The following is a 24,358-nucleotide window of genomic DNA, read 5'->3' on the forward strand; positions in this document are numbered from 1 at the left end:
GGACCAGCATGCCTGAGGGGTGGCTGGGGGAGGAGAGGGGTTCCCACAGTCAGAGGGGCCCACTCAGGGCGACGGGATGAGCGGGGACGGAGAGAGACCTTTGGGGAATTGGGGGATCAGAGGGAAATGCAGCCAGCATCTCCCCAACTTGCTCAGGTCCCAGCAAGTCTGCTGGGGTCCCAGGCTTGAACCTCTGCCCTCCAGGCCCCTCCAGCTGGGCGGGTCCTGAGGACATGGGAGGAAAAGTGGAGGTGGGACGGGACCAGCCCCTGAGGGGCAGCTGAGGGATAGGAGGGATTCCCATGCTCGGAGGGGCCCACTCCCAGTGAGGGGATCAGTGGGGATCAGGAGAGATCTTCAGGGGATAGGAGGGGAACATGGCCAGCATGTCGCCTGCCCGCTCGGGCCCCAGCAAGAATGCTGGGATCCTGGGCCTGAACCTCCACCCTCTGGGGCTTCCTCTGGCTGCATGAGTCCTGAGCCTAAGCCCGGCCTCCCAAAGGCCTCTTCCAGCCAGGCAGGTCCTGACATTAAGCCCCACCCGCCCAAGGCTTCTTCCAGCCTCTTTTTTTTTTTTTTCTTTTTTCTGCTTTTCTTTTTTTGCCACACCACATGGCTTGCAGGGTCTTGGTTCTCAGGCCAGACATCGGGCTGGAGCTCCAGTGGTGGGAGCACCGAGTCCGAGCCACTGGAATGACAGAGAACTTCAGGCCCAAGGGAGTATTAATTGGTGTGAGCTTTCCCAGAGGTCCTCATCTTGACATCAAGACCTGGCTCCACCCAACTGCCTGCAAACTCCAGTGCTGGAAGCCTAACAGCAAACAACCAGCCAGACAGGAACATAGCTGCACCCATCAAAAAAACTGAGATGACAAAAAAATATGGTACAGACAAAGGAGCAAGATAAATCCCACAAGACCAAATAAATGAAGAGGAAATAGGGAACCTAACTGAAAAAGAATTCAGAGTAATCATAGTAGATGATGATACAGAATCTTGGAAATAGAATGGAGGCACGGATTGAGAAAATACAAAAAATGTTTAACAAGGACCTAGAAGAACTAAAGAACAAACTGTGATGAACAACACAATAACTGAAATGAAAAATACACTAGAAGGAATCAATAACAGAAAAACTGAGGCAGAAGAACGAATAAGTGAGCTGGAAGATAGAATGGTGCAAATAACTGCCAAAGAGCAGAATAAAGAAAAAAGAATGAAAAGAAATGAGGACAGCCTCAGAGACCTCTGGGACAACACTGAATGCATCAACATTCGAATTATAGGGGCCCCAGAATAAGAAGAGAAAGAGAAAGAGTCTGAGAAAATATTTGAAGATATTACATTCGAAAACTTCCCTAACATGGGAAAGGAAAAAGCCACCCAAGTCCAGAAGCACAGAGAGTCTCATACAGGATAAACCCAAGAAGAAACACACCAGGACACATAATAATCAAACTACCAAAATTTAATCGAAAGAAAACATATTAAAAGCAGCAAGGGAAAAGCAACAAATAACATACAAGGGAATCCCCATAAGGTCATCAGTGGATTTTTCAGCAGAAACTCTGCAGGCCAAAAGGGAGTGGCAGGATATATTTAAAGGATGAAAGGGAAAAAAATACAACGAAGATTACTCTACCCAGCAAGGATCTCATTCAGATTCAACAGAGAAACCAAAAGCTTTACAGACAATCAAAAGCTAAGAAAATTCAGCACCACCAAACCAGCTTTACAATTGCTAAAGGAACTTCTCTACACAGGAAACACAAGAGAAGAAAAAGACCCACAAAAACAAACCCAAATCAATTAAGAAAATGGTAATAGGAACATACATATTGATAATAACCTTGACTGTAAATGGATGAAATGCTCCAACAAAAAGACACAGACTGGCTGAATGGATACAAAAGCACGACCAGTATATATGTTGACTACAAGAGACCAACTTCAGACCCAGGGACACATACAGACTGAAAGTGAGGGAATGGAAAAAGATACTCCATGCAAATGGAAATCAAAAGAAACCTGGAGTAGCAATACTCGTATCAGATAAAATAGACTTTAAAATAAAGAATGTTACAAGAGACAAGCAAGGACACTACATAATGATCAAGGGATCAATCCAAGAAAAAGATATAACAATTATAAATATTTATGCACCCAACATAGGACCGCCTCAATACATAAGGCAACTGCTAACACCCATAAAAGGAGAAATTGACATTAACACAATAATAGTGGGGGACTTTAACACCCACTACCACCAATGGACAGATCATCCAGACAGAAAAGTAATAAGGAAACACAAACTTTAAATGACACAACAGACCAAATAGACTTAATTGATACTTACAGGACACTCCACCAGAAAGTGGCAGAATACACTTCCTACTCAAGTGCACACGGAACATTCTCCAGGACAGATCACATCCTGGGTCACAAATCAAGCCTCAGTAAATCTAAGAAAATTGAAATCGTTTCAAGTATCTTTTCTGACCAACACTATGAGATTAAAAATCAATTACAGGAAAAAAAACTGTAAAAAAATACAGACACATTGAGGCTAAACAATACGCTACTAAATAACCAAGAGATCATTGAAGAAATCAAAGAGGAAATCAAAAAATCCAAAGAAACAAAGGACAATGAAAACATGACGACCCAAAACCTACGGGATGCAGCAAAAGCAGTACTAAGAGAGAAGTTTATAGCAATACAATCCTACCTCAAGAAACAAGAAAGAAAATTGAAATAGTATCAAGTATCTTTTCCGACCACAACGCTATGAGACTAGATATCAATTACAGGAAAAGATCTGTAAAAAATACAAACACATGGAGGCTACACAATACATTACTTAATAATGAAGTGATTACTGAAGAAATCAAAGGGGAAATCAAAAAATACCTAGAAATAAATGACAATGGAGATACGACGACCCAAAACCTATGGGACGCAGCAAAAGCAGTGCTAAGAGGGAAGTTTATAGCAATACAAGCCTACCTCAAGAAACAGGAAACATCTCGAATAAACAACCTAACCTTGCACCTAAAGCAATTAGAGAAAGAAGAACAAAAAAACCCCAAAGCCAGCAGAAGGAAAGAAATTATAAAGATCAGGTCAGAAATAAATGAAAAAGAAATGAAGGAAACAATAGCAAAAATCAATGAAACTAAAAGCTGGTTCTTTGAGAAGATAAACAAAATTGATAAACCATTAGCCAGACTCATCAAGAGAAAAAGGGAGAAGACTCAGATCAATAGAATTAGAAATGAAAAAGGAGAAATAACCACTGACACTGCAGAAATACAAAAGATCATGATTACTACAAGCAACTCTATGCCAATAAAATGGACAACCTCGAAGAAATGGACAGATTCTTAGAAATGCACAAACTGCCGAGACTGAACCAGGAAGAAATAGAAAATATGAACAGACCAATCACAAGCACTGAAATTGAAACTGTGATTAAAAACCTTCCAACAAACAAAAGCCCAGGACCAGATGGCTTCACAGGTGAATTCTATCAAACATTTAGAGAAGAGCTAACACCTATCCTTCTCAAACTCTTCCAAAATATTGCAGAGGGAGGAACACTCCCAAACTCATTCTACGAGGCCACCATCACCCTGATACCAAAACCAGACAAAGATGTCACAAAGAAAGAAAACTACAGACCAATATCACTGATGAACATAGATGCAAAAATCCTCAACAAAATACTAGCAAACAGAATCCAACAGCACATTAAAAGGATCATACACCATGATCAAGTGGGGTTTATCCCAGGAATGCAAGGATTCTTCAATATACGCAAATCAATCAGTGTGATACACCATATTAACAAATTGAAGGAGAAAAACCATATGATCATCTCAATAGATGCAGAGAAAGCTTTCGACAAAATTCAACACCCATTTATGATAAAAGCCCTGCAGAAAGTAGGCATAGAGGGAACTTTCCTCAACATAATAAAGGCCATATATGACAAACCCACAGCCAACATTGTCCTCAATGGTGAAAAACTGAAACCATTTCCACTAAGATCAGGAACAAGACAAGGTTGCCCACTCTCACCACTATTATTCAACATAGTTTTGGAAGTGTTAGCCACAGCAATCAGAGAAGACAAAGAAATAAAAGGAATCCAAATCGGAAAAGAAGAAGTAAAGCTGTCACTATTTGCAGATGACATGATACTATACATAGAGAATCCTAAAGATGCTACCAGAAAACTCCTAGAGCTAATCAATGAATTTGGTAAAGTAGCAGGATACAAAATTAATGCACAGAAATCGCTTGCATTTCTATACACTAATGACGAAAAATCTGAAAGTGAAATTAAGAAAACACTCCCGTTTACCATTGCAACAAAAAGAATAAGATATCTAGGAATAAACCTACCTAAGGAGACAAAAGACCTGTATGCAGAAAATTATAAGACACTGATGAAAGAAATTAAAGATGATACAAATAGATGGAGAGATATACCATGTTCCTGGATTGGAAGAATCAACATTGTGAAAATGACTCTACTACCCAAAGCAATCTACAGATTCAATGCAATCCCTATCAAACTACCACTGGCATTTTTCACAGAACTAGAACAAAAAATTTCACAATTTATATGGAAACACAAAAGACCCCGAATAGCCAAAGCAATCTTGAGAACGAAAAATGGAGCTGGGGGAATCAGGCTCCCTGACTTCAGACTATACTACAAAGCTTCAGTAATCAAGACAGTTTGGTACTGGCACAAAAACAGAAATATAGATCAATGGAACAGGATAGAAAGCCCTGAGATACACCCACACACATATGGTCACCTTATCTTTGATAAAGGAGGCAAGCATATACAGTGGAGAAAAGACAGCCTCTTCAATAAGTGGTGCTGGGAAAATTGGACAGCTACATGTAAAAGTATGAAATTAGAACACTCCCTGACACCATGCACAAAAATAAACTCCAAATGGATTAAAGACCTAAGTGTAAGGCCAGACACTATCAAACTCTTAGAGGAAAACATAGGCAGAACACTCTATGACATACATCACAGCAAGATTCTTTTTGACCCAGCTCCCAGAGAATGGAAATAAGAACACAAATAAACAAATGGGACCTAATGAAACTTAAAAGCTTTTGCACAGCAAAGGAAACCATAAACAAGACCAAAAGACAACCATCAGAATGGGAGAAAATATTTGCAAATGAAGCAACTGACAAAGGATTAATCTCCAAGATTTACAAGCAGCTTATGCAGCTCAATAACAAAAAAAACGAACAACCCATCCAAAAATGGGCAGAAGACCTAAATAGACATTTCTCCAAAGAAGATATACAGATGGCCTACAGACACATGAAAGAATGCTCAACATCATTAATCATTAGAGAAATGCAAATCAAAACTACAATGAGATATCATCTCACACCGGTCAGAATGGCCATCATCAAAAAATCTAGAAACAATAAATGCTGGAGAGGGTGTGGAGGAAAGGGAACACTCTTGCACTGTTGGTGGGAATGTAAATTGATACAGCCACTATGGAGAACAGTATGGAGGTTCCTTAAAAAACTACAAATAGAACTACCATACGACCCAGCAATCCCACTACTAGGCATATACCCTGAGAAAACCATAGGTCAAAAAGTGTCATGTACCACAATGTTCATTGCAGCTCTATTTACAATAGCCAGGACCTGGAAGCAACCTAAATGTCCATCGACAGATGAATGGACAAAGAAGATGTGGCACATATATACAATGGAATATTACTCAGCCATAAAAAGAAATGAAATGGAGGTATTTGTAATGAGGTGGATGGAGTTAGAGTCTGTCATACAGGGTGAAGTAAGTCAGAAAGAGAAAAATAAATACAGTATGCTAACACATATATACGGAATCTAAGGGAAAAAAAAAAAAGGCCATGAAGAACCTAGTGGCAAGACGGGAATAAAGACACAGACCTACTAGAGAATGGACTTGAGGATATGGGGAGGGGGTGGGGTGAGATGTGACAGGGTAAGAGAGTGTCATGGACATGTGTACACTACCAGGTGTAGGGTGGATGGCTGGTGGGAGGCAGCCGCGTGGCGCAGGGGGATCGGCTCGGTGCTTTGTGACCGCCTGGGGGGTGGGATGGGGAGGGTGGGAGGGGGGGAGATGCAGGAGGGAAGAGAAATGGGAACATATTGTATATGTATAACTGATTCGCTTTGTTGTAAAGCAGAAGCTAACACACTGTTGTGGGGCAATTATACTTCAATAAAGATGTTTAAAAAAATAAAATAAAATAAAATAAAATAAAATAAAAGCTGCAGAACTGTTAAAAATAAATAAATAAATAAATAAACTCAAAAAAAAAAGAGATCAGATTTGTGGTTACCAGAGGCCAGGGGTTGGGGGAAAGCGAATTAGGTGAAGGCAGTCAAAAGGTACAAACTTCCAGTTATAAGATAAATAAGTACTACGGATGTAACGCACAACATGATAAATATAATTAACATTGCTGTCACATAGGAAAGTTGTTAAAAGAGTAAATCCTAAGAGTTCTCATCATGAGGGAAGAAAATTTTTTTTCTATTTCTTTAATTTTATATCTATATGATGTAATAGATGTTCACTAAATTTATTGTGATAACTATTCCATGATGTATGTAAGCCAAATCATTATGCTGTACACCTTAAACTTATACAGTGCTGAATGTCAATATCTCAATAAAACTGGAAGACAAAATTTAAAAAAAAAAAGAAACAAGAAAAATCTAAAATAAACAATCTAACCTTACACCTAAAGCAAGAAGACAAAGAAGAACAAACAAAACCCAAAATTAGTAGGAGGAAAGAAGTCATAAAAATCAAAGCAGAAATAAATGAAATAGAAACAAAGAAAACAATAGCAAAAATCAATGAAACTAAAAGCTGGTTCTTTGAGAAGATAAACAAAATTGATAAACCTTTAACCAGACCAATCAAGAAAAAAAGGGAGAGGATACAAATCAATAAAATCAGACATGAAAAAGGAGAAATTACAACTGACACTGCAGAAATACAAAGGATCATAACAGACGACTACAAGCAACTATATGCTAATAAAATGGACAACCTGGAAGAAATGGGCAAATTCGTGGAAAGGTACAATCTTCCAAGACTGAACCAGGAAGAAACAGAAACTATAAACAGATCAGTCACAAGTAATGAAATTGAAATCGTGATTAAAAATCTTCCAACAAACAAAAGACCAGGACCAGATGGCTTCACAGGCGAATTCTATCAAACATTTAGAGAAGTGCTAACACCTATCCTTCTCAAACTCTTCCAAAATATAGCAAAGGGAGGAACACTCCCAAACTCATTCTACGAGGCAACCATCACCCTGATACCAAAACCAGACAGAGACATCACAAAACTAGAAAATTACAGAACAATATCACTGATGAACATAGACACAAAAATCCTCAACAAAATACTAGCAAACAGAATCCAACAACACATTTAAAGGATCATACACCATGATCGAGTGGGATTTATCCCAGGGATGCAAGGATTCTTCAATATACGTGATCAATCAATGTGATACACCATATTAACAAATTAAAGAATAAAAACCATATGATCATCTCAGTAGATGCAGAAAAAGTTTTTGAAAAATTCAGCACCCATTTATGATATACACTCTCCAGAAAGTGGGCATAGAGGGAATCTACCTGAACATAATAAAGGCCATACACAACAAAACCACAGCAAACATCATTCTCAATGGTGAAAAACTGAAAGAATTCCCTCTAAGATCAGGAACAAGAAAAGGATGTCTGCTCTCGCCACTATTATTCAACATAGTTTTGGCAGTCCTGGCCATGGCAATCACAGAAGAAAAAGAAATATTAAAAATCCAAATTTATATATAAAACACTGATGAAAGAAATCAAAGATGACACTAACAGATGGAGAGATATACCATGTTTTGGGGTTGGAAGACACAATATTGTGAAAATGACTGTACTATCCAAAGCAATCTACAGATTCAATGCAATCCCTATCAAATTATCAATGGCATTTTTCATAGAATTAGAACAAAAAATTTTACAATTTGTATGGAAACACAAAAGACCCAAATAGCCAAAGCAATCTTGAGAAAGAAAAATGGAGCTGGAGGAATCAAGCTCCCTGACTTCAGACTACACTACAAAGCTATAGTAATCAAAATAGTATGGTACTGGCACAAAAACAGACATATAGATCAATGGTGCAGGATAGAAAGCCTAGAGATAAACCCACGCACCTATGGTCACCTAATCTGTGACAAAGGAGGCAAGAATATACAATGAAGAAAAGACAGTCTTTTCAATAAGTGGTGCTGGAAAAACTGGACAGCTACATGGAAAAGAATGAAATTAGAACATTACCTAACACCACACACAAAAATAAAATCAAATGGATTAAAGACCTAAATGTTAAGAGCAGACACTATAAAACTCTTAGAGGAAAACATAGGAAAAACACTCTTTGACATAAATCGCAACAAGATCTTTTTTGACCCACCTCCTAGAGTAATGAAAAGAAAAACAAAAATAAACAAACAGGACCTAGTGAAACTTAAAAGCTTTTGCACAGCAAAGAAAACCATAAATGAGATGAAAAGACAACCCTCAGAATGGGAGAAAATATTTGCAAACAAAGCAACTGACAAGGGATTAATCTCCAAAATATACAAACAGCTCATGCAGCTCAACATCAAAAAAACAAACAACCCAATCAAAAAATGGGTGGAAGACCTAAATAGACATTTCTCCAAAGAAGACATACAGATGGCCAAGAGGCACATGAAAAGATGCTCAATATCACTAATTATTAGAGAAATGGAAACCGAAACTACAATGAGGTATCACTTCACACCGGTCAGAATGGCCAGCATCAAAAATCTACAAACAATGAGGGTGTGGATAAAAGGGAACCCTCTTGCACTGTTGGTGGGAATGTAAATTGATACAGCCACTATGTAGAGCAGTATGGAGGTTCCTTAAAAAACAAAAAATAGAACTACCATATGACCCAGCAATCCCACTACTGGGCATATACCCTGAGAAAACCATAATTCAAAAAGACACATGTACCCCAATGTTCATTGCAGCACTATTTACAATAGCCAGGACATGGAAGCAATGTAAATGTTCATCAACAGATGAATGGATAAAGAAGATGAGGTACATATGTACAATGGAATATTACTCAGATATAAAAAGGAACAAAAATGGGTCATTTGTAGAGATGTGGATGGACCTAGAGTCTGTCATACAGAGTGACGTAAATCAGAAAGAGAAAAATGAATACTGTATATTAATGCATATATGTGGAATCTAGAAAAACGATACAGATGAACCATTTTGTAGGGCAGGAATAGAGATGCAGCGGTAGAGATCAGACATGTGGACACAGGAAGGGATGGTGGGATGAATTGGGAGATTAGGATTGACATATATACACTACCATGTGTAAAATAGACAGCTAGTGGGAACCTGCTGTATAGCACTGGGAGCTCAGCTCGGTTCTCTGTGGTGACCTAGATGGGTGGGATGGGGGGGGAGGGAGGCCCAAGAGGGAGAGAATATATGTATGCATATAGTTGATTCACTTCATTGTACAGCAGAAACTAAGACAACATTGTAAAGCAACTATTCCCCAATTTTTTAAAAAAATCACATGATTATCTCTATAGACACAGAAAAAGCATGTGACAAAATTCAATATCCATTCATGATAGAAAATTTCATCAAAGTTGGTGTAAAAGGAACATATCTGAACATAATAAAGGTCAGTTATTATAAACCCACAGCTAACATCACACTCAATGGTGAAATGATGAAAAGCTGAAAGACTTTCCTCTAAATTAACAGATGAATGGATAAAGATGATGTGTGTGTGTGTGTGTGTGTGTGTATATTCCAAACATACATAATGGAATATTACTCAGCCATAAAAAAGAATGAAATTCTGTAATTTGCAACAATGTGTATGAACCTACAGAATATTATGCCTAGTAAAATAAGTCAGACACAGAAAGATAAATACTCTATGTTATCACTTATCTGTGGAATCTAAAAGATAAAACAAATGACTGTATATAACGAAACAGAAACAGACTCACAGATACAGAGAACAAAGTAGTGATTACCAGTGGGGAGAAGGAAGGGAGGAGGGGGGAGGTAGGGCTATGGTATTAAGAGACACAAAATACTATGCATAAAATAAATAAGCAACAAGGATATATTGTACAGCACAGGGAAATATAGCCATTATTTTTTTAATAACTTAAAGGTAGTATAATCTATAAAAGTATTGAATTAATATGTTGTACACCTGAAACTAATATGATATTATAAATCAAATATACTTCCATTAAAAAACAATAATAAAGCAGCTTACAAGGCTGCATAAAAATTTTTTTTACATAAAAAACTTTTGTTAGGTCAATGAATGATCTTTGATGTAATTACCACATTTCTCCAAAAGATTAAAGATTTCCTCTGCTGTGCTATAGTTTTGGGAGCAGTCTGAAGTTCAGAAGATGATTTAGAGACTCGGTTCTAATATCAGTCCATCCTACCCAGTCTGATCATTAGGAAAGAAAGGATCCTTTGCCAATCTTCAAGCCAACAAAAGTTTTTGCTGGCTATAAAACTGCCACTGGCCCATGCCGATTTCCTTACCTCCTCTGCTTCTAAGGCTCTCTAATCACGAAACAAAGAAGCAAATATACTCAAGAGTTCTCCTATAAGCATACTTCTCCTTCTATATTAACAAAAATAAATAACAACAAGAAGAATCTAAAGTCTGGTTTTCTTTAGCCTCTAGAAAAAGTCTACATGTTTCAAGACTCCCCTCTACAAAGAATTTGTAAAGTAGACTGTCTTATTTCACTCTTCTGAACAAAAAATCTCCTACATCCTTGTAACTACAATGGCTTGTAAATTATTTTCTTCCAAATTATACAAAACAACTCAAAAAAGCCCACCTCAGCCTGGCAGAGTGCATGAAGACCTTGTAACACCAAGGCTGCTGGAGTAGCTTGGTCAGGCTTAGTGCATTCATTCAACATCTGGGAAATAGCTGCCAACATATCTGCACCATGCTGATATGGCCTACAAGAAATGACAGTTTAGACACAAGATTAAAGCCAAAGAACTATATTACTACTCCAAGGTCTTTTGCCTGAACAAAAACATTAATGTTTTCATTTACTCTTGTGCCTATCAAACGTTGACCCTCAACTAATAATACCATATGCTTTTGTTCAAAGATTTGCATCTTCATCATTTCTGCTGTAACTTCAGGCTCATTTTTGGTATTACTACCCAAAAAAGAAGACACTCCTTAACAAATTTTATTCTCCCTGAATCACAAAACCTATTGTCTGAATTGGCAAAAACTCAAGTCGATAATAATAGTGAAAAGAACTGACTTACCTTATTGAGATCATCAGTAAAGCCAGGGATTTGAGATCAGAAGATGATTGGTCATAGCAGTATTACAAACTAAAGTGGGTATGCCTATCACAATAATGACGATAATGATAATGATGATAAAAATAATAATAATATGAATTATAACTGACTGAGCACTTACTTCATGCCAGGTACTGTGCTGGATTCACTCACTCATCCTCCTCTCCTTCCTCTATCCCACATATATTGTGCTATCCCCAGAATGCTTTTAACTTCATAAAGAAATGCTCAGGTCTGCATTCTTTGTAACCCCTCAGCAATATAATGCTTCTCTCTTTTTAACAAAATATCAATTGAAAAAATTGCCTGACTGAATTCTATTGCTTCACTGTCTGCCAAATGGAAATCATTTAACAAAACTGGAAAAATTTGACGGATCTCGAGATGGTAACTGAAAGGTTCACTGAATAAGTTTTCAACAGACTCTGATCTGGTCTGATGTTTAATGTCTCCTGAGCCTCAGCTTTAAGTATGTAAAACTAAAATGTCAGCTATCATCTCTAAATTTTTTCCATGCCAATACCTCAAGAGAATCTAATCTCTTAAGTCTTGGGTTAACACGTGTGTAACTTCAGACTAAGATGTTTTTTGTGTTGCCAAAAGGCTGAAGCTTAGAAAAGAGGCAGAACTGCTGAGGCTTAAATACATTCTAATCCAAGATTTTACTTGAAACGAAATCATCCACATTATCAGCATCTGGGCCAACCCATTCATTGCACAGCTTCAGGAAGTACCATTCACAGTGTCATCATTGACAAAAGTGAGAATGATGCTCCAAGAATTCTACAGTGCAGTGGCTCAATCAATATATGAAACTGCAGGATTATAACTCATTTCAAATGTATCAAATCTATTTCCTCTCTAAGATTTTGGCCTTACCCTAATTCAAGAAAATAGAAATCTGGCAAGGTGGAGCTTTGCTTAGTGTTATTTCAGTCTTGTCACCTCCTGCCTAGTTATTAACCCATAACCTAGAACAGCAGAGTCATCTCCCTAACATCTTCATGTCTTCCTAAACCCTAAAGCATACACAGGAATTCAAGGTCATTTCCCTCCTTGTAATAATTCCTATTAATTCCATTCAATGAGTTACAAATAAGGCCTTCTCTATTAAAACATCTTATAAAAATCAAGCATAACATAGGGAGAATATAAGAAAGAACAGTTTGACCGATAATCCACTGCTTAGGTTTCAGGAATTTATATATAGAAAAATAGAAGATGTAACATCATATGTTTTATTACAACATTAAATTATTACACAGAAAAGGATATATAAATAGCCTCTAAACCTAGATATAAGTCTAGACCTGAAAAGACATGCCTGCTACTCAAAGTTATTGTCTGATGTTGCTAAATTTTAAAATCAGACAACTTGACTTTAATATTCATTTATTCTTACTCAAACATCCTCTACCTATCTTTCCTCGCTTCTTGCTTGCAATAAAAAAATTAAATGCAAAATAATATATCATGATATACATTCCCAAGGGTCAAGCATGTCTTACCTTTGCTTACATATATCTCTGATCGATGCTGCTTTAGCTATCAGTTTCTCCCATTGGACCTCCTTGCCCACAGACAGAGAGGGCACTTCGGACATGGCCATGAAACGCTGCAGTTCAGGATAGACACGATCCTAAGAAGGCAATTTCACAAAAAAGGTAATTTCACAACTTGAGTTGAATAATAATTGTCTCCTTTTATGTAGCATTTTCACCTCTAAATCTTACATCTGCATTGCAAATTACAATGTGTTTCATCTAATCAGAAAAAAAGAATCCTGTTATGATTGCTGGGGATTTTCTTACAGATCCATGTACTGTTCATTTCATAAAACAAGAAAAAAGTGGCAAAAACTCACTCTAATTACAAAGGCTCTAATCACTTATATTTCTATCACTTTTTCCACACAAATGGAAAAATAAATTTCAGAATTAAGGAAATAAGATTATTTTCTATTCTCAATTTCTCTCTGAGAGTCAATCACAACTGACTGCATTATAGATCAAAAGCACCACATTAAATCAAAACTTCTCAATGCAATCATTGATGTCACTCACTAATATTACTATATCAAAGCAGTGTCATGCATAATGACAAAATTAGCTTTCTTCAGTGAAAGGGACATGCTTAATACTCATACAAGTGTATATCTGAGCTTACCTGTTTTTCCCACAAAGAAGTCAACAAGCGCAAAGTGACAGCTTTTAGTTGCGGAGTGGTTCCAAGAAGTTGAATTACTCGTAGAATTTGTCCTATGCACACCTAGGAAACATTGAAGAAACTTTGGTTTCATAAATGCAAATGTGGATAACCCCAAGGTTACCAAAGGAACTTAAAAACCTCTGATTATAAAATAAAGACTGAAACGAAAGCTTACTACAGTATTACCCATCTTCTCAGAGGTTGGAGATAGCTTTGGGAGGAGCTAGTTAGCAATTCTGGGGGCATAAAGACCCAATCTCAGACAATAGCCAATGGGAAAACTTGATGAAAAAATGATTTTTAAAAATTAATTCTTAAATATTGTAACAAAAATGTTTGGCCCAACAAGGGAAGCAGTGATCACGGCAAAATTAAAGGGTCAAAATTTCACATGACAGCAAACAAAATTCATGTCTCACTTTCTTTTTGCCCCAAAGTAAGTTGCTTAATATACAAACCTTGTGAACACCAAGTGTAGGCAAAGTATACAAGATATCATTGTATAACACAGGTTCCAGTGGTCTTCCTAATTTGAACATCAAAACTGGAATCAGATTTGGTACCTAAAATGAATTTAAAGAACGTATAAATTATGCCTTTTAAAAGAAATCAATATATAAAGCAATCATTATTTCATTTTTCTCCAAAGGAATACTATGAATATATATGAATTAAAAGCCTAAAAAAATGTCAGTTAGCCATTTGTTATTAATGGTAATTTCATAGTACCGCTAATATTCTATCTCTTTTATAATTACCTGTGAGCCCTTGTTCTATCCATTTATACACGTATACATATTACAGGGGTTTTTTGGTGTTAAAAAATGCTTTTCTTAAACAACTATGACATTAACTCTCAGCAATACAAAAATAATTAATATATATCCTGCCCTAAAGAAGCTTACAGTTCTAATGAGTAGCATAGTAAAATATTCAATGGTTATTCCAATGTAAAATAATTAAAACCAATTGTAATGTAGGGGGGTTAATGGACAAAAATTTCCCTCCACGTTCATACTTCAATCCCTATGCATGACACAATAAAATAAGAAGAGCAAAATCATTTGTGGATCAAAAGACTTAATATTGTTAAAACGGTACTATTTCCCAAATACATCTACATATTCAATGCAATCCCTATCAAAATCCCAGGTAGCCTCTTTGCCAAAATTCAGAAATTGATCCTAGAATTCATTTGAAAACAAGGGATCCTGAAGAGCCAAAACAATCTTCAAAAGGAACAAAGTTTGAAGATTCAACCTTCCCAAATTCAAAATTTATTACAAAGTTACAGCAGTCAAAATAGTGTGGTACTGACATAAGGATATAAATATAGATCAATGAAACAGAACTCAGAGTCTAGAAATAAATCCTTACATTTAAGTCAATTCATTTTAGACAGAAAGGCCAAGAAAATACAGTGCAGAAAGAAGAGTCTCTTTGAAAAATGGTGTTTGATTTTGACAACTATATTTCCATATGCAAAAGAATTAATTTGGACCCCCTTCCTCACACCACATGTAAAAATTAACTCAAAATAGATTTCAGACCTGAATGTAAGAGCAAAAACTGTAAAGCTCTTAAAGAAAATATAGGAGTAAATCTTTGTGACCTTGAGTTAGGCAAAGCCTTCTTAGATATGACACCAAAAGCATGAGCAACAAAACAAAACATTTCATCAAATTACAAATATTTGTCCTTCAAAAGATGCTATAAAGAAAATGAAAAGAACACACAGAATGGAAGAAAATATGTGCAAATCATATATCTAATGAGGAACTTACATCCAGAATATATCAAGAATTCGTACAACTCCATAATAAAGGACAAATAACTCAATTTTAAAAGAGCAAAGGATCTAAAAGGATATTTCTACAAAGAAGATAAACAAATGGCCAAAAAAAACACGAAAAGATACTCAATTAGCATTAGCCACGACATAAATGCAAATCAAAATCAAATGATGCATGACTTCATACCCAATAGGATGGCTTGAAACCATAGCAAGTGTTAGCAAGGATGTGGAGAAATTGGGACCTTCATACACTGCCAGTGGGAGAGTGAAATGGTGCAGCCCCTTTGGAAAACAGTCTGACAGTTTCTCAACTGGCTAAACAGAATTACCATATGATCTAGTAACTGTACTCCTAAGTACCGACCCAAGAGAAATTAAAGCATATATCCACACAAAAACTTGCATGTGAATGTTCACAGAGGTATAATTTATAATAGCCAAACAGTGGAAACAACCCAAATATCCATCAACTGATGAAGGGATAAATAAAATACAGTATAACCATACGATGGAATATTATTCTGCCATGAAAAAGGAATCAACATGGATGAACCATGAAAACATCAAGTGAAGTAAAAGAAGCCAGTCACAAAAGCCCACATATTATATGATCCATTTATATGAAATGCCCAGAATATGCAAATCTACAGAGACAGAAAGTAATTGCTTAGGATCGGAGAGGTGTAGGAGAAAATGGGGAGTGATTGCTAATGGGTACAATGTTTCTTTTGGTGGTGATGAAAATGTTCTTAAATTATCTGTCATTATGTTTGCACAATTCTGTGAATATACTAAAAGTCACTTTGTACACTTTGAATGAATTAATTAAATGGCATGTGAATTATATATTATAAATATATATTTATATGTATATTTTATTATTTTTATTTTTTTAATAAATATATAAAACTATATTTTAAAATCATTAAGTGAACACCTATTATGAGCAAGGATCTCTACTTGATGGCACAAAATGTAATGCCAAAAAAATTTTATTTTCCTTATAGTGCATTTGACAAGTTTGTTGCCCAGAAATTGATAAATTTCCTCTATCTGCTGTAGTCTTAGAAAACTTGCTCCTTCTAAGCTTAGAAGACATCTATTTTAATCCAATCTCAAGAAGGAAAAAAAAATCCTCATAACCCTACCAACAAAAAAGTGACAGTTAAACACTCACTCATTAATGGGCCTGACCATCACATACCACAGCAGCATTTGGAGCTACACATGTAATGGCTACAGACACACAACACACAGCCAGAATTTATGATGTTTTTAACAACTGCTGAGGCTCTATTGGAACAGAAGTTCCAGCACCCTCACCCTGAGCAAACGAAAGGAAACAAATTTTTGAATTGGCTTTTTAATTCCCCATTTTAATTAAAAAAGGTTATCTTAGATTGCACTGCACAGGTCTCAATGAATTACTCCTTCTGGGAAGATCTCTACCAAGACACTTTGACAGATTCTTAGTTCTGAGAAGGGCAATCAGTACATATAGTGGCATTTTACAAAATAGTGTATTTAATTATATGGCTTTTAACAAATGTTTTAATTATATTGTCAGGAAAGAAATAAAGTATTCTACTTATGCTAAAGAGTACACCTCCTTCATGATCCTCAGACCTAAAGAAGTATAAGCGTGTTTAGTTTTCTCTGGTAAGTTCAGAAATTAAAAAACAAAGTGGGAAATTTTTACAGCAAATAATCTTAGACTTAGATCTTGAGGCTATTCTAGTTCATATTAAATTCTCAAATCAATGGAAAAACAAAATACGTGTTATTTCATTAGGAAAACACAGATATAGATATATATGTGTGGAAAACATTTTTTGCATAAAGTCTGAGCTGTTGTTTTCCAAATGAAAAGACATATATGTGTATTTATTGATTTACTTGAGATGTCATTATGGGCTCTTGATTCCTCTGCTCTTGAGTCTTCTATTCTCTGGAAGCAAAAAAAGAGAATGAATACTCTGCCTTTACCTTAAATTTAAAATAAGCTGGCAAGTGCCCTATAATTCACTGTCTCGAGACCTCCTGGTTTCATACAACTCAATGTTTTCTCTCCCTCCTTCAGAATTCAAGTCCTTGATTTAAAAAGTTTGATTTCAAATGATGGAATCATTAAGGAAACCCCTCCCATAAGACTATCAGCAGGTTTCTCAGCAGAAATCTTGTAGGCCAGATGTATATACAGAATGATATATTCAAAGGGCAAACAAACAAACAAAAAAACCCAGCCAACTAAGAATACTATATCCAGCAAAACTTTCTTTCAAATATGTAGGAGAAATACTTTTCTAGATAAACAAAAGCTGAGGGAGTTCATTCACTAGGCCTCCCTTGCAAGAAATGCTAAAGGAAGTCCTTCAAGTTGAAAGGAAAGAACATTAGACTGCAACATAAAAATATATGAAAGTATAAAGCTCAGTGATAAAGGTAAATGTATAGAAAAATATAGAATACTGTAATATGTCACTTTTAATACCAGAATAGAAGATAAAGACATAAATATAAATAGCTAACTATAAAGATATGTTAATGGATACACAACATAAAAAGATGTAAGTTGTGACATCAATACCATAAAGTGTGTGGGGGGGGGTTAAAAAGTAGAACTTTTACATGCAATTAAAGTTAAGTTATTATCAGCTTAAAATAGGCTATTATAACTGTAAGGTGGTTTCAGTTAAGTGCCATGGCAACCACAAAGAAAATAGCTATAGAAGATACACAAAAGATAATGAGTAAGGAATCAAAGTATTTCACTACAAAAAAATCAACAAAACACAAAGACTGAAAGAGAGGAAAAGAGGGACACAACAGCTATAATTCAGACAAAAACCAGTTAACAAAATGGCAATATTACATCCTTCCTGATCTATAATTACTTTAAATGTAAATGGATTAAACTCCCCAATCAAAAGACAGAGTGGCTAAAAGTTAAAAGACAAGATACAACTAAATGCTGTCTACAAGAGATTTACTTTATATTTCAGGACACACATAGACTAAAAATAAAATGACAAAAAAAGATACTCTATGCAAATAGTAACCTCTAAAAGAAAGCAAGGATAGCATAACTTATACCATACAAAATAGACTAAGTCAAAAACTGTCACAAGAAACAAAGACGAACATTATATAATGATAAAAGAGTCAATTCACCAGGAAGTTAAACAATTATAAATACATATGTACCCAACATCAGAGCAATATATGTATGCTCAAATATACAAAGCAAACATTGACAGAACTGAAGGGAGAAATAGATACCAACACATATAATAGTAGATTTCATTACTCCACTTTCAATAATAAATAGAACATCCAGACAGAAGATCAATAAGAAAACAGAGGACATGAACAACACTATGGACCAAATGAAACTAACAGACATATACAGAACATTCCATCCAACAGCAAGAAAATACAAATTCTTCTCAAGGGCATACACAACATTCTCCAGGAAAGATCACATGTTAGGTCACAAAATAACAAGTTTAAGAAGACTGATATCATACTAAGTATCTTTTCTTACCATAGTGGAATGAATCTAGAAGTAAATATTAGTAAGAACACAGGAAAATTCACAAATACATGGAAACTAAATAACACACTGCTCATCAACAGATGAATGGATAAAAAACATGTGACATACACACACACACATATATACATACACACAATGGAATACTACTCAGCCATAAATAAAGAATAAAATTTTGCCATTTGCAACAAAATGGATGGACCTGGACGGTTTATGCTTAATGAAATAAGTCAGACAGAGAAAGACAAATACTGTATGTTATCACTTACATGTAGAATCTAAAAAACAAAGCAAACTAGTAAATATAACAAAAAAGAAACAGATTAATAGATACAGAGAACAAACTAGTCATTACTGGTGGGAAGAGGGAAGGGGGGAGGGGCAATATAAGGATAGGGGATTAAGTTTATACAAACTACTATGTATAAAATAAATAAACTACAAGGATATATTGTACAGCACAGGGAATCTAGCCAATATTTTATAATTACTATAAATGGAGTATAATCTATAAAAATTTTGAATCACTATTTTACACACCTGAAACTAGTGTAATAGTGTAAATCAACTATATTTCAATTTTAAAAAAGAAAGAAAAAGTATCTCAAATAAACACTCTAACCTTATACCTCAAGGAACTAGAAAAAGAAGAATAAACTAAGTTCAAAGTTAGCAGAGGGAAGGAAATAATGAAAATTAAAGCAGAAATAAATGAAGTAAATAATAGAAAAAAATCAACAAAATTAAAAGTTAGTATTTTAGAACATCAACAAAACTGACAACCCTTTAGCTAGCTAAGAAAAAAAGACAGAAGACTCAAATAAAATCAGAAATGAAAGAAGAGACATAACTGATACCAAAACAATACGATGGATTTTGAGACCACCATATACAATTATACTACAATAAATGGGATAACCTAGAAGAAAAGGCTAAATTCCTAGAAATATACTTCTCACCAAGACTGAATCATGAAGAAATAGAAAATCTAAACAGACCAATTATAAAGAAGGAGATTGAATGAGCAATCAAAAACCTCCCAACATAGAAAAGCCCAGGACCAGATAACTTCACATGTGAATTCTACCAAACATTTAAAGAAGAATTAACACCAATCCTTAAACTCGTCCCTAAAAATTGAAGAGGTGGGAACACTTCTGGACTCATTTTATGAGACCAGCATTATTCTCATACTAAAACCAGACAAAGACATTACAAGAAAAGAAAACTACAGGCAAACATCCCTAATGAACACAGATGCAAAAAGACTCAACAAAATACTAGCAAACAGAATTCAACAACACATTAAAAGGATCAAAAATCATGACTAAGTGGGATTTATCCCTGGGGTGCAAGGATGGTTCAACATGAAAATCAATCAACGTTATAAACTACATTAATAGAATGAAAGATAAAATCACATGATCATCTCAATAGTCACATAAAAAGTGTTTGACAAAACTCAGCACACTTTCATGACAAAAACATTCACTAAACTAGGAATGGAAGAAAATTACCTCAAATAAAGGCTCTATGACTATGAAAAGCCCACAGCTAATATCATACTGAAAAGTAAAAACGAAAAACTTTTCCTCTAAGATCAGGAACAAGGCAAGGGTGCCCACTTTTGCCATTTCTATTCATCCTAGTACCAGAAGTTCTAGGCAGAACAACTAGGTAAGAAAAAGAAATGAAAGTCATCCAAATCAGAAAGGAAAAAGTAGGGACTTCCCTGGTGGTCCAGTGGTAAAGAATACGCCTTCCAATGCCAGGGACGTGGGTCCGATCCCTAGTCACAGAACTAAGATCCCACATGTCACAGGGCAACTAAGCCTGTGGGCCACAACTACTGAGCCCACGTACTTCAACTAGAGAGCCCGCATGCCACAACTACAGAGCCCACGTGCTCTGGAGCCCGCACGCCACAACTAGAGAGAGAAAACCTGCACACCACAACCAGAGAGAAGCCTGCGTGCCACAACGAAGAGTTTGCGCACCACAATGCAGGATCCTGCATGCCGCAACAAAGATCCTGCGTGCTGCAACTGAGACCCAACGCAGCCAAAAAAGAAAAAAAAAGAAAGAAAGGAGGAAGTAAAATTATCTCTGTGACAACATGATCTTATATGTAGAAAATTCTAATGATTCCACATACCAAAAAGTTAATTAAAATTAATAAATAAATTCAGGAGAGTTGCAGGATACAAAACAAACATTAAAAATCAGTTGTGTTTCTATACACTAACAATGAACAATCCAAAAAGAAAATTAAGGAAACAATCGCATTTACAATAGCTCAAAAAGAAAAAAATACTTAGGAATAAACTTAACTACAAGGTTAAAGACTTGAAGACTGAAAACTACAAAACATTGCTTAAAGAAATTAAAGACAACACAAATAAATGGAAGGACATCTTGCGTTCATAGACCTGAAGACCTAATATTGTTAAAATGTCCATACTACCCATAAAAGTCTACAAATTCAATGTAATCCCTGTCAAAATCCCAATGGAATTTTATTTTTGCCCAATAGGAAAACAATCATAAAATTCATATGGAACCACAAAGGACCCTGAATAACCTCAAAACATATTACAAAGTTACAGTAATCAAAACAGTATGATACTGGCACAAGGATAAACATATAAACCAATGGAATAGAATAGAGGGTCCAGAAATAAACCTATGTATATACGGTCAATTAATTTATGACAAAGAAGCCAAGGATATACAATGGGGAGAGGACAGTCTCTGCAACAAATCCAGGGAAAACTGGATATCTGCATGCAAAAGAAGGATATTGGACCCTTATCTTACACCATACACAAAAATCAACTCGAAATGAATTAAAGACTTAAACATAAGACCTGAAACTATAAAACTCCTAGAAGAAAACATAGGGTAAAAACTTCCTAACTTTGCTCCTGGCACTGATTTCTTGTATATGACACCAAATGCACAGGCAACAAAAGCAAAAACAGACAAGTGGGCCTACTTCAAACTGAAAAGCTCCTGTACAGCCAAGAAAACATAGTAAAAAAAGGCAACCTATGGAATAATAAAAGAATTTGCAAACCATATATCTGATAAGGGGTTAATACCCAAAATATATCAGGAAACCCTATAATTCAACAACAAAAATATAAACAAACAAATAACCTGATTTTAAAAAAATGAGCAAAGGACTTGAATAGACATTTTCCAAAGAAGAAATACAAATGGCCACAGGTATATGAAAAGATGCTTAATATCACTAATCATCAGGGAAATGCAAATCAAAACCACAGTGAGATATCACCTCACACCTGTTAGAATGGCCATTATCAGTAAACTAGAAAATAACAGGTGTTGGCAAGGATGTAGAAAAACTGGAATCCTTGTACACTGTTGGTAGAATGTAAAATGGTGCAGTCACTATGAAAAACAGTATGGGGGTTCCACAAAAAATTAAAAATAAAACTAACATATGATCCAGCAATCCCACTTCTGGGAATTCAGGACAGGCAGTAGTCTCTTTTAAAATTTATTCACAAAAAAACATTAACTGCTCAGTTGCTATTAGCTGCCTGTTCTGAAACAAGAGTCTTTTTTATTGAAACACAATTTTCTGTAATATTTTATGGAATATAAATAAACTTGAATTGTTTGACTTGTTTAACTTCGCACTGTTAGTTTTTATAATAAAATACACATGCGTATTTTAAAATGTTTCAAATAACTGAAATATTTCAAAGGAATTGAAATCAGGATCTCAAAGAGATATTAGCACCCCCATGTTCACTGCAGCATTATTCACAATAGCTAAGAGATGGAAATAACCTAAATATCCATCAGTGGATGGATGCATAAATAAAATGTGGTATATACATACAATGGAATATTACTCAGCCTTAAAAAAGGAAATCCTGTCATATACTACAGTATGGATAAATCTTGAGGACGTTATGCTATGTGAAACAAGCCAGTCACAGAAGGACAAATATCACATGGTTCTACTTATATAACTATCTAAAGTAGTCAGTCTTAAAAAAAGAAAGTAGAATGGTGGTTGTCAGGGGCTGGGGGAAGGGGGAAATGGGGACTTGCTGTTCAATGGGTACAGATATTCAGTCTTGCAAGATGAAAAATTGTATACAGTATACCTAACATTTTGATAAGAAGGTATATTTCATGTTACGTGTTTTTCACCACAATTTTAAAAAGAACCATGGGATTGTTTTTTAAGAGTCAGAAGAGTCTTGTTGAGTTCATTTAGGTAAATGACTTTATATTACAGATGATGGAAGTGAGGCACAGAGGGATCACAAAGTTAGTTGATGGCAGAATGAGGATGGAAGTTGATGTCTCAGTTCACCCCTCTATTCTATCCTGGCGGAAATGAAAATGATAGAAGATTCCAGGCTGTACATAATAGGATAAAGAGCTATTATGTAAGTCTTCTCCCTATAATCAGACAAAACATACAGAAAAAGTAAGCAGGAGAGACAAAAACCAGTACCTACCTGTAGTCAATCATATAAAGAACAGAGTAGAAAAATTTAACTCTGGATTCCACGAAAAATATCCATGTTGGCAACACTGTATGAGGCTACACAGAAAGTAGCATAATCTTTCAGAGAGTTCTATAATGAAAATCATGAGTAGTGCTATCCACTTATAAATTGAGAAATACAAAGGGCTTTGTTATTATTCATTTTAGTTTTCAGATGAGAGATATAATAAATGTTTATAACTACCCTCTTTTTAAAAAGCATGAGACTCATACTTTAATACTATGTAAGAGGTATAGCTATAAATTAGTATTAAAATACCAGTGAAAAAAATAATTCAAGGCATGATCATCTTATGGAAGTAAGAGGCAAAAATCCAAAGCAATATCTGGTTTTCTTTAACTTTTTAGACTTATGTTTTACAAAACTAGACCTGAACTACAAAAGCACATTCTTAGATCATATTTTATACATATCCTTAGATAAGTGCTGAACCATCTTTGCACAAGACTCTCTCCTGTGAAAAAGTGGAAGTAATCTATGTACACAAGTGTATTTGCCATTTATAAAACAGTGGTAAGATAACAGTATGTGTTAAGTTAGAAATGAAAAGATAAAACATGAATTTAAAAAAAATTTTTTATTGAAGTATAGTTGATTTATAATACTGTGTTAGTTTCAGGTGTACTACACAGTGATTCAGAAAAACATGAAATTTTATAAAACAAAGTGAATATGCTAGGATGGTACATATAAAAACAAAAGCATAAATACATTCTTTAATAATTCTAACATTGAAAGAAATTTTTT

General features: G+C 35.3%; 1 protein-coding gene across 2 annotated transcripts in view; it reads right to left on the reverse strand.

Annotated features, from left to right (window-relative positions):
- Window positions 1-24,358, reverse strand: part of FOCAD (focadhesin) — a 318,822-nt gene that overhangs the window by 154,920 nt on the left and 139,544 nt on the right. For both annotated transcript variants that reach the window (XM_036855059.1, XM_036855060.1), the window contains exons 12-15: window positions 14,169-14,273; window positions 13,669-13,770; window positions 13,011-13,141; window positions 11,013-11,139 (exon numbers count right to left, since the gene is read on the reverse strand). In XM_036855059.1, the coding sequence (XP_036710954.1) occupies window positions 11,013-11,139; window positions 13,011-13,141; window positions 13,669-13,770; window positions 14,169-14,273 (465 nt within the window). The remainder of the gene's footprint in view (window positions 1-11,012; window positions 11,140-13,010; window positions 13,142-13,668; window positions 13,771-14,168; window positions 14,274-24,358) is intronic.

Source organism: Balaenoptera musculus, chromosome 6, assembly GCF_009873245.2.
Source record: "Balaenoptera musculus isolate JJ_BM4_2016_0621 chromosome 6, mBalMus1.pri.v3, whole genome shotgun sequence".
NCBI lineage: Eukaryota > Metazoa > Chordata > Mammalia > Artiodactyla > Balaenopteridae > Balaenoptera > Balaenoptera musculus.